Source organism: Adiantum capillus-veneris, chromosome 7 (assembly GCF_014529385.1).
Source record: "Adiantum capillus-veneris isolate H3 chromosome 7, ASM1452938v2, whole genome shotgun sequence".
In the NCBI taxonomy this organism is placed as follows: Eukaryota; Viridiplantae; Streptophyta; class Polypodiopsida; order Polypodiales; family Pteridaceae; genus Adiantum; species Adiantum capillus-veneris.
The window spans coordinates 74,505,107-74,517,581 of record NC_140937.1 but is presented as its reverse complement, the minus strand read 5'-3'; the positions used below and the strand labels follow the sequence as shown (position 1 = coordinate 74,517,581).

At 40.6% G+C, this 12,475-nt stretch overlaps 1 protein-coding gene across 1 annotated transcript; it reads right to left on the bottom strand.

The window, feature by feature from the left end:
* Nucleotides 1–1,117: 1,117 nt before the first annotated feature.
* LOC147454069 (uncharacterized) lies at nt 1,118–2,069 on the bottom strand. Its single transcript, XM_086517262.1, has one exon. It carries the CDS (start codon nt 2,067–2,069, stop codon nt 1,488–1,490), a length of 582 nt encoding a protein of 193 aa, XP_086373388.1. The 3' UTR covers nt 1,118–1,487.
* Between the last annotated feature and the right edge of the window lie 10,406 nt (nt 2,070–12,475).

Sequence of the window (12,475 nt, the reverse complement as noted above, 5' to 3'; positions counted from 1 at the left end):
TCAAAAACATCCCAAAATGTGATACATGTTGGTCTAGACTACTGTGGTGGCTGATAGATAAAATTGTTGTATATTTCTATGGCACTTGGGATATGATGTCTTTGGATAAATTGTTTTTTTGTACTCCTCTTAAACTTTTGGGCCAGCAGGCAATATGTTAGTGAGATCATGGAAATGTGTATGCTCTAAACTAGTTTGGGCTGGAAGAGCCAGGTATAATGGGAACTCATTAGGTGTTAAGTCTTGATTTTGGAGTTTTGTTTTAAAAATACCACCGGGATTGTTATTGGCCCGGAAGAAATCCCTAACCCTCTTCAAAATGGGGTTATGCTTAATTGAACAAGTTGTGGACTCTAACAATCGGTTGGTTGCTTTTATGGTTGCTAGGAGGATCTTGAGATTAGGAATTATGTGCTTTTGTGGCCAGTATACAGGTACCATGTAATCAGAACACTACATATAGGTTTTCGAGATTGGGAGCTGCCTAATTCTTCAGCTAATTTGTGAACCTCTCCAACTAGGGTATTTTAATAGATGCTTAAATTGCCAGAAGGCTCAATTCACATTATATGTAATAGAATCTGGGGAATTTTCAACAACAAACAATGGTGGATACGAAGGATTCAGATGGTGTGGCATGTACATTTTTCATACAAACATAAAGTTTTTATGTGGAGAGTACTGACAGGGGTACTACCCATTGGGGAATTGTTGTCTAGAAAGAATCTAATGCAAGGAAAATGTATTAGATGTAATAAACTGAAAACCATGTAACACCTCTGTTTGAATTGTAGCCATGTACATTCTTGGTGGCAAGCACTTCAAGACATGTGTATGTTGTGCTGGAAGGTAAAAATCACGAAGTTTAAACTTGTTTTTGGGTTGGTGTACACTGAGAAATTGGGCCTCCAACTATGCTTGTTGTTTACTAGAATCTGGATGTCGTCTCTCATTTGGAGTGCACGGAGTTATGCAGTCTTTGATAAGTCTTCATATACTTACTCATTGCCTTGGTGCCTTTTGAAGAACGTCAAGCTTCTTGAGGACTATCTTGCCTTGCCTCATCATTTGCAAAGGCAAATGTAAGTGTCCATTGATGTACTATGAGAGATGTAAAGATTTAAAACAATGTAAAATTGTAATATAGAAGGAAGAGTTTCACACACACACACACACACACAGTCGCCTGCATGCAAGAGACAAAGAAGTTATAGACAAGTTTTAATGTATGTAGACCATCAAGCCTCAAGAGCCAATTGAGGAGAATTCTCCTCGAAACCATAATTTAAAATTTGGTATCACCCACTACTCCATGTCCCTCTCTCTAGAATAAGGAAAAAAGATGTCAACTATCTCTAGGGCCCTCTTCAACGAAAGATCATTAGCTTGCCATGTGGCACTAATCGACAACTTTATCCAACGGTCCACAATTGCTCTCAAGAATTCGATGCTGTTATGTCTAAATTTACATGGTGTGAATTGGGAAGTTAGTCAGGCTCAGGGTCGCCCTTCGTACAGGACGACCAAGGCAAGGGACCGACATTTTCCTGTTGGGCAAGGTATCTGTCCAAGGTACACTCAAAGCTTATTTTTAGGCTTGAGGATGATGATGATGGTGGTGAAGAAGAAGAGGCATTAAGGGCAGGCGAGAAGTGGTGTTGGAAGAGAGGGAAGGGCACCCTTCGGACAAACTGGGGGACAGAATCGCCGTATAAGTATCGGAAGTGGATCTTGAATGTGATGAAGGCGACTTCGTCAACGAGGCCCCAGGCCAGCATGAGCTGCAAGTAAACCAAGGCAGACTGCAAGCAGGGTTCGTCCCAAGAGAGCAGGCGCTGCACATCAATGCAGACAGCGTGACTGCCGCGGCGGCTGGCTGGCGCGTCGTAGTACTCTTCTGCGTGGCTGCTGAAGTTGGCTGTGATTTCTGTGTACTTGCCCGGCACCCAATATATGAAGGGACGCTCCATCTTGGTGGCTATCAGCCGCTTCACACTACACGGCATCTGGCCCACGCCCTCCCTCAACGCCATCTCCTCCTCCTCCTCTGCTTCCCGCCCGTTGCCCATAATCGCGTACTCTCTCTAAAGGATCCCGGCCTCTCATCTTATACCTTGGCTTTCTGCTTTTTTGTGCTTTTTACCTTGATTAAAACCTTTTGAATAGAGGTGTCCACGTGCCCTTTTTTCTTTGGTACCCAGTAACTAAATAGTAACTAGGGTAAAGGAGTTAATTTGGAGACAAAAAAATTGACCCCAAGTTAAAGACAAATCCACCTCCAATTTAGGGACCCAAAAGTTGGTATACTTTTAGAATCTTGCTTATGTGTCATGTGGTGCTTTATTCAAAAGTGTGTTGTTGTAATGGGCCTTGAGTGTTTGTAATGCTTCAAAAACTCTAGAAAGTGAAATTTTCTAAATGGAGCATTAAATAAAAATCTTAAAAACTATCCATCTTGATATCATGTGATTCACCTTTTAACGAGGAATATCTAAATATTCAAGACGATTAGATTTGCAAAATTCCCCCAAAAATCTACTAACATAATATGGCGCTTGTGAGACCCACCTTGCCACATGTCGCTATCTGCGAGCTGAAGGCTTGAGACAAAAAAATATGAGCTGGCAAGAAAGAGCACACGCTCACTATAATGGCGCCTTCGAAGGAGTATGCTGACGCTTGGTGGCGGCTCTACCAGGCTTTCAAGTACATTAGTTGCTTGGTGACGGTCGAAAATCAAATTCCTTGCAGCAGCTGCAGCCCACCCTCAGACTTGCTACGCGAAGTACAACACACACACACACACACAGTGCAAGCTCATATTTCCTGGTACCGTACAACAGAGAGAGAGAGAGAGAGAGAGAGAGAGAGAGAGAGAGAGAGAGAGAGAGAGTGCAAGCTCATATTCCGTGGCACCTGCTCCCGAGTCCCAGTGCTCCGTGAAGTACAACACACACACACACACACACACACACACACACACACACACACACACACACACACAGAGACAGAGAGAGAGAGAGAGAGAGAGAGAGAGAGAGAGAGAGAGAGAGAGAGAGAGAGAGAGAGAGAGAGAGAGAGAGAGAGACGCATAGAATAGCAAGGTGCGACAATAGCTGCAAGGTATTTAAAGGTCACTGCAACACAATGTGTGTGTGTGTGTGTGTGTGTGTTGCACACACACACACACACACACACACACACACACACACACACACACACAGAGAGAGAGAGAGAGAGAGAGAGAGAGAGAGAGAGATCATGAATAGAAGAAACCCGCCTCCAAGCACCTTGAAGAAACATCGACTACTGTGTAGAAATAGTAGGCGTGTGTGTGTGTGTGTGTGTGTGTGTGTGTGTGTGTGTGTGTGTGTGTGTGTGTGTGTGTGTGTGTGTGTGTGTGTGTTGTATGACTGCCTGTACTTGTGAGGCATTGAACGAGTTGGCGGAAGTTGTCGGAGTCGATTTGAATGACCTCGGGGGAGTATGTGTGGATGATTACAGACTCGCGATGGTGTCCAGGGTGGGCAGTTCTGAGGGCGGGGTGCAAGTGTTGTTGTTGTGGCGGGTGCGGCGGTCTGAGATCAGAGGGTCTTGAGATCTTGAGAGGGGGGTCTGTCCTTGGGGAGATCCCTCTTCATGGCAGAAGGGGGCCCGAGGGGGGGGGGGGTGAGCAGAGAAGCAGCAGCCCATTGTTAGGGCAAAGCTGCAACATTAAGCACGTGATGGTGAATGTAACACGTGCAATGACGTGCACATTTAGAGACAACAGTATATGAAACCAAGGGCATTAATATGCGTTTATCCATCACTCCACAAATGCTCATTGGCAATGGGGCAATTTTCGTCAGGTGGAAATGGCCATGGCCCTCACTTCCTGCTCCTGCCCTTCGTAGAGCAGCGCCACACAAGCCCCATGCTCAACTTAGCTTCCCAGCTTGCCGCCATCGCTTACACCCCTCACTACAAGGTCACCTTTGTCAATGCAACGCAGCCTCTATCAGACCATAGCTTCCGGAGCTCCATCAATGGAAGCTCCAACTCTCTATAGCACTCCTTCATACACATTCAAGAAGACAGTCTCCTGAGAGAAAAACTGCAGTTTCTGACCCTCTCCTCCATCCTGCCCTCTAATGCAGCCGGTCATGATCTCCGGACTCCTTGCAAACCACAACTGCTTGAGCATGTGAGTATGAGCTCCGGACACACAGTTTTTTAGCACAAATTTTCCGCCCTTGAGAAGTTGCAGCCCCTAATTGAGAAAATAGTGGTCGACTGCAAGGGGTGAGCAAAGAAGAAGCAGCCCATAGTTAGGGCAAATCTACATGCACAGCTAAACAGAGGTATTGAAAAGCATGCTCTCTCTCTCTCTCTCTCTCTCTCTCTCTCTCTCTCTCTCTCTCTCTCTCTCTCTCTCTCTCTGTGCATGTATGGGGCAAGATACCAACAGTAATGGAGGCTATGAAACAAGTGATGATTAAGGCAGCAACATTAAGCACGTGATTAAGCTATTGTTGAAGGGGTAAATAATGATTATAGGTGGGTTGCTCAAGGGATGGAAAACGAAGGCCCTTGACACGTGTGCGTGTGTGGAGCAGGCGCAATTCTGCAGATTTCGCACATGTGTGTGGGTGTGGAGCAGGCTAGCTCACGCTATTTTTGTGTGAGTTTGAGCTCCGACAGCTTCTACTCACCTCATCAGTGGAATCATTCACCGTCTTCTCTGCTCCATTGCATACATCTTCTCTCTGCCCATTGCATGCATGAGCTCCAGAACGCATGAGCAGCAAAACGCTCTTGTGCACCCTCTCTCTCTCTCTCTCTCTCTCTCTCTCTCTCTCTCTCTCTCTCTCTCTCTCTCTCTCTCTCTCTCTCTCATGAAGGGTACTTACAAGCCCATATGGATGAGAGACACGAGCATTCCAAGGTCATTATCTTGCAAACCATACCTTTGTAAGCTTAGGTTTTTAGTAATCTTTCAACAACTCTTCTATCAATGAGGCTGTCATCCACAGCAAGTTCATGCACGTCTGCAGGCTCTGCATCTAAAGTTGGGGAGGCGCTCTTGAGCACTTCAGAAGTCGAGGCCTCCTTGATCACCATCGTAGAGAGAAGCAGTGGAAGCCTCACCTAACTCCAAGTTCTTGGGAGGAAGGTAATGGGTTCTCCTGATGCTACCCAACAACAAAATCATAACTTGCCCCTTTACAAAGGCAAAAATTGATAGTGCTCGACAACAGACAAAAGGGTGGCGAGGGGAGGAGAGGGATGTTTGTTGTACACCCACAACGGTAGAATCTTGCCTCTCAATGGAGACTCAAAATGATCATATACAGAAAACTTGCAGTTGGTGCTCAAGAGAAAAAAAGTAACGAAAACAATGCAAGGGCAGCAAAAAGCTCTCTCTCTCTCCCCGTTGCATGCATGAGCTCCAGACGCATGAGCACATGCAATATGAAATGTAACTTCACTTAACTATCTATATTCTTATTGTAGGCAGCAAGTGTGCAAGCCAAGGCAAGTGGAGTGGAGGTGTATGTGAAGAGCTCAACCAAGTAGCTGAACCAGGTAATTTTTTAACTCAGTTAAATTATTTGAGAGAGAGAGAGAGAGAGAGAGAGAAGAGAGAAATTACAATGACATGAAATGTGATGGTAAATTTATATTATGGTTACCTTTTTAATTCATTTTAATTATCTGATTTGTTTATTCACACAAAGAGAGAGAGAGAGAGAGAGAGAGAGAGAGAGAGAGAGAGAGAGAGAGAGAGAGAGAGAGAGAGAGAGAGAGATGACCATTACATTAACCTAATCCATAAAAATATGAGAGAGAGAGAGAGAGAGAGAGAGAGAGAGAGAGAGAGAGAGAGAGAGGAAGAAGAAGACCAAAGAGAATAAAAAAATTGGGGGGAGAGAGAAAGAGAGAGATAACAATGAAATGAAATGTTATGGTAATGTTCTCAAAAGAGTACATCTATGTGACCATAGACATGATAAAAGAAGAGAGAGAGAGAGAGAGAGAGAGAGAGAGAGAGAGAGAGAGTTAAATGTGAGTGAGATAAGATTAAAAAATATAGACGAGAGAGAGGGGGTATATTCAAATGGTATTTTAACTCCCTCAAAAGGGTCAAATGGCCTATGAGACTAGAAGAGAGAGAGAGAGAGAGAGAGAGAGAGAGAGAGAGAGAGAGAGAGAGAGAGAGAGATGAAAGTGAATTGAAATGGTATTAACTTTCTCAAAATAGTGAAATTGCTTATGAGAATAGAAGATTGAGTCCATACATGTTCACACACACAAGGGTCCACACACACACACACACACATAGAGAGAGAGAGAGAGAGAGATACATACACAAACACACATAGAGAGACAGAGAGATGAAAATGAACTAAATTTGAAGGGTACTTACACACATACACACACGCATACTACACACACACACACACACACACACACACACACACACAAACATAGAGAGAGAGAGAATAGACAGGATGAAAGATGAGAGAGAGAGAGAGAGAGATAGTTAAATGTGAGATAAGATTAAAAAAATAGGGGCGAGAGAGTCTCCTAAAGGTTGTAACCATGTATGGCCACTGAGAAAAAAAACCACAAAGAGAGAGAGAGAGAGAGAGAGAGAGAGAGAGAGAGAGAGAGAGAGAGAGAGAGAGAGAGAGAGACAGAGTTAAAATTAGGGCTAAACTGCCTATGAGAGTAGACTTTATAAGTGCACTTAGGGTGTTCCAGTCCTCGCACAATTCCATCTAAAACTTATACATATACATAGGCCTAGATTTTAAGAGGATTTCCAAAGATCTCGAGCTTGATATAAATGCTTAGACCAATCCAAGTAGACCTTAGAAATTCTCGAGTAGTCTTGAAAATCAAGGCATGATACTCAAAAGGAAATTTCAAGAGAGCATGATACTGAACCAAAAGGCCCTGTACATCTATTGTATGGGCCTTGAACTCTATTGTATGGGCCTTGAACTCAATATTAGGATACTCGAATATCCAAGGTAGCAGTACAATCTACTATAATTCTGTCCCTTGAACTTAAGTGATGGGAGTAATTCAGAAACCCGAGATGGGATTTTTTTATTCTTTGTAATAAGGAAGAGGTTTCGAGCGCCCTGTCTATGGAAGTATTGAAAGATCTATCTAATGATAGGGCTCCAAATCCAGCTATGCTATTCAAGTGACAATTAACATAACCAATCTTCCACACATACACACTCACTTGGACATGAGAAGGTATGATTGTCAGTCTCAAACGAATAGTTTCAAAAGATCTCAAGGATGTAAGTGCCATGACGCTAGCATTTATTATATTACTCATTAGTCATGAAGAACTCTAAGAACGAGTTTTGAAATGAAGGCATGATACTCAAGAGGGCATTTGAATATTCAACATCTTATTCTTAACAATAAGATGCCACTTGGGGATGAACCTAAAAGACTAAAACAATCCAACAAATCTAAAAGTTGTATTGGGTTTGTTAATTTTTACCTCATGAAGAGAGTTTGAAGCTGAGGAGATGATGTTAGCATCATAGATATAAGAGCATATCTATTTTATGAGTCTTGAACTAAACCTGTTATTCTAAAGTGTTTTGATTGTGGAACATGTCTTAAAGGGACAAGGCCTGGGCTGTTTTCAATATGATGCGAAGTGAGAGCGTCTCTCCATATGCAATCACATATGAATTTCAGTGCAAAATAAACCACAGTTTGATCACCAAAAGGTGACCACATGGATAGAGAATCACATACAACCAAGACAGATTTAAAAAAGGTTTACATGGAGAGAATAACATGTGTGATTGAAAGATCCAATGTTGCTTTTGAACCCTACAAATTTTTAGATACAAAAAGTGTGTGTGTGTGTGTGTGTGTGTATGTGTGTGTGTGTGTGAGAGAGAGAGAGAGGGAGAGGGAGAGGGAGAGGGAGAGAGAGCTAGAAATCTATAATGCTTTGAGCACTTATCTAAAGAGACATATTGTAAAGTCAACTTTTGTGGACAAAATCCTATAGCAACTACACTTACATTGTCTCTTTTTTTTTTCCATTAGGAACTTTATGGCACCTCGGGTATCTGCTGAATGTTTTGGTCATGGATTGGAAGCAATGGAGATAGTATTGGATCATATAATGATTCACTATTCTCTTGAAAAGAAGGCTGACTTCTTTCAAAGCATTGTTCAAGATTTCTTTCTGGGTGTTACTATAGAAGAAGCTTGGAGAACCTACGATCGCACTTCCATGACTCGAGATGGGATACACTTTCACCAAGTGTTTGTTAGAATCCAGAATGATCCCAGTCAATGGTTTTGCAACCTATGCCTTTTTCAAATTTGAGTAAAGTTGGGATACTCATATGCCCTCTACCTTGATTCTGAGTTAGGTTGTTGTTCTATCTCTCAAGCTTATAGCAAAATTAATGCTTTAAAGAGCATTGTAGGACTTGATAAGATAGAGAATCATAAGGAGCCTGCTTTCAAGCATCCCAGCGCTAAACGCTCTTTTCCCATTTTCAAATGTAGATGGGGTTGATCATGTATTGAGCATAACTTTTATCTACTAACAAAAATGATTGATGAGCATTTTGGTTTGTTTTCCACTTCTCATGCAATCCTTTGTTATTTCTCACATTTAGATAGAGATGATGCATTTTTTTGTTTCTATAAAAGCAAGCAGTTAAAAAGTGAATATTCTAGGAGGGTTATTTTTTAATTTATAAGCATTCAAACCTTTCTCTTTGGTTGTCACATTTCTCTTTGCAACCACTATAGTTTTCGTGTACAATAAAGTGGAGATTAGTCATGCCATTCCTCTCACTATTGCAACCAATGGCTTGATATCTTCTCAAATAGCTACAAGTGCATCAGCTAATGAAGAGGAGATAATGTCATCTCTTCCTATTCGCAATGTGCGTGCAGCAAGAGAGCAGTTTGAAATGTCAAGAGGAATAGTGCATCAACTAATGAAGAGGAGATAATGTCATCTCTTCCTATTCGCTATGTGTGTGCGACAAAGAGAGCAGCTCAAAATGTCGGGAGAAATTCTAAAAAGCACATTATTGAAACCTTGCTAGAGATCAAAGCCTCTTGCAATAGGATGGAGACAATGAAAACCAATGTCTCTAATGTGGTTGAAACTTTAAGCTCTGCATTGGAGATTGAAAGTTGGATACTATGGAAATTGCAAGAAGAGACAAAAGCAACAAACTTGCAAAGATTAGAGAGTGAAGCATACTTGAGAGAGAAACTTTCTCAAGTTGAGGATTCTCAAAAGATGATATTGGCATCTATTGAGAATCTTCAAAAAGAGCTTTCAAAGAGTCAACGCAAATCAAAAGGACGAATTCAAGGCAATACTCTACGACACATCGTACTAGGATTGAGAAGTATTGTCAACAAGCTGGGTGCTTTGATAAAGGTTCAAGGCTCAAAACTTTCAGATATCCGAGCTACCCTTCTGATCCAAATGTCTCACCAAAACTTTTGTCCCAAGGAGTTTATGTATATGACGTTTTTAAGCCACTTTTAGCTTTCAAAGGTGTATGTTTTCAAGATGTATGGTAGTCATGATCTCTCAAACCAACTAGTGCTAGTCAGAATGACTGGTGTATATGAGTGCTCAAAGTCTACCAAAGTAACCAATTCTTTTAAAAACATCATTTATGTAGGACAAACATTCCTATTGTGAGGGTATCTCAATTTACAACAGCAGTACTTGAGAAAAAAATAGTTTAGATCTTTATCTGAAAAAAAGACCAGAAGCAAAGCAATTGTCACTGATTTGTTCATTGAAGATAGTGCAACAAAACAAGACCAGTTCGACGGTAGTTTTTTATGAGGGTTTGCATAAGGTAATAGAGAATAATAATTTTCATGTTCATAATGAGAATAAACCCTCAAATAAATTAAGTGCTTTGGCTAGATTAGTTTGACCAAAGCAATGTCAAGTTTCTCAACGACCTAATCCTACTAATGGCAGAAATATGTAATTCTATGTTGTATCTTCATCAAACTGTACTTTTTTGTTGAGTCACTATCAATGTGTCAATTGTATTCAGTTTAGAGGAGATAATTTGATGTTCCAGTTTACATTGATTTTTTATTATGCATAAGAACGTGTTTTTACTAATTGATCAAACCTATACCAAGTACCTTATATGAGATCTATTTGCATGTGATTTCATAGATGGTATCTAGACCACGTATATATTATCACCTGGTCATGCACGATGTAGCCGACTATGTGATGAATCCCGAAATGTGAGACGCCAAATAGCACGAGAGAGAACAAGGCATTCACTACAAAGTACTATTGGAACTTTATTGGAGTGCAATGAAAGACAGTGCTTGCATGATATACATGAAGGAAACTCTAAATCCATGGACGTTGGTATGACAATGAGCATAGCATTTTGATGTAATCAAGAGACTGTAGAGCCTATTGCTATCCTTGAAGAGGGAAACTATTCTAAAGTAGAAAAGCATTGTTTGTCCATCCTTTTTGAATACCCAACTTCTCTCCTTTTACATCACAAGTCTATGGCACTTGTTATATCCAAAAAGTGTGTGTTGCACAACTTAGGAAGCTTAGATTTTTTTGCTCCAAATGTGGAGCAAAGGCATGGAAGGATGAAGGAAAGACTATCCAAATATTGTTGCTCTGATGGAAGAGTTTGATTACTTCCTCCAAGATATGATGCATTTAATTATCAAGCAAGTAGTATTGGGGAGGTGATTGGACATGTATCAGTGATTGAGTTTCAAAAGAGAGGTCTTCCTCATGCTCATATATTGTTGATACTTGCATCCAAATATAAGCCCGTAGATACATTCCACTATGACAAGTTGGTTTGTGCAGAGCTCCCTGACAAGAATGTGTTTCCAGAATTATTTGATGTAGTGATTCGTTGTAATTTTCATGGGCCATGTGTTCCTTTGAACCCAAGTTCTCCATGTATGGTTGATGGAAAGTGTAGATTCAAGTTCCACGAAAATTTTCTACGTCTATGAATGTAAATGAAAGTGGATATCCTGTGTAAATGAGACGAGATGATGGAAGGTTTTTTCCGTCTAAAAAGTACAATTTAGGTAAGTGTTGGGTTGTTACTTATCCCCCTCTCTTATCACTAAGATACAGAGGCCATATTAATGTGGAGATTTTCTCAACTGTCACTGCCGTTAAATATCTTTATAAGTATGTCTACAAGGGACATGATCAAGCCAATGTTGTTCTTCAAGATGTTGAAGGAGCTACTGATGAGATCAAAATTTATCCAAATGCATGTTATGTTTTTGCATCTGAGGCTATGTGGAGAATATTTAGCTTTGACATGCATAGTGAAAGGCTAGCTATTAAACGATTGCAAGTACACCTTCCATTGCAGAATATGGTTACATTTCAAGATGGTGACGATGTATCAGATTTTCTAGATAATGAGCAAAATAAAAAAACTACCTTGACAGAATGGTTTGTTGAAAATAAAAACTATCCAGAAGCAAATAGCTTCACATACAATGACTTTCTAAGTGGTTGGGTATGGAATAAAAGTCGAAAGGCATTGCTCTTGCATGTGCATCATCAGGTATTGCAGGTTTGCTTTTGAGTAATGGAAGAACTGCTCATTCTAGGTTTAAGATACCTTTGGAGCTTCACTCTAAAGCAACTTGCAATATAAAGGTAAATAGTCAACTTGCAAAACTTCTAAGGAATGCAGCTTTACTTATATGAGATGAAGCTCCCATGACACATCGCTATGCATTTGAAGCAATAGACAGAACTTTAAGAGATATTATGCAGTGAGATACTTTGTCTGGTGGAAAAGTCATTTTGTTTGGAGGCGACTTTCGATAAATACTACCTGTTGTACCAAAAATTAGTCGTACATACATTACAGACGCTTCATTGTGTCATTCTCACGTATGAAAATGTACGAAGATATTGAGGCTTACTGAAAAAATGTGTATACTTGATTGTGGTTCAAATTCTCTTCAACAAAGTTTTTCGCGTTGGATGCTTGATATTGGCAATGGGAATATGGATGATGGAGAAGACTTAGATAGAGTCAAAATACCTTCACACATGATGCTTCCATGAAATAGTTTGGCAGATCTTCTAAGCTTTATATATGGAGATTTGTGTCATGTGCAAGATCATGCAAGTTTTTTCAGAGGTCGAGCAATACTTGCTCCGCAGAATAAATTAGAGGTGGATTTAGTCAATGACTATGCATTGCAAAGAATGCATGGAGTTTGCAAAGAGTATTTGAGGGCAGATTCAATTTTTTTGTTAGAGAAAAACACACATTTGTACACAATTGAATATCTGAATAGCTTCACTCTTGGTGGTGGTTTTCCACCTCATGCTTTAGTCTTCAAAGAAAATGCTCCTATCATGTTGTTGCAAAATTTGGATCTAAGACATGGATTATGTAATGGAACCGGATTGATATGCAAG

What these genes read in the sequence shown, in the direction of transcription:
- LOC147454069 (XM_086517262.1), bottom strand. Translation starts at nt 2,069, where the DNA reads ATGGGCAACGGGCGGGAAGCAGAGGAGGAGGAGGAGATGGCGTTGAGG.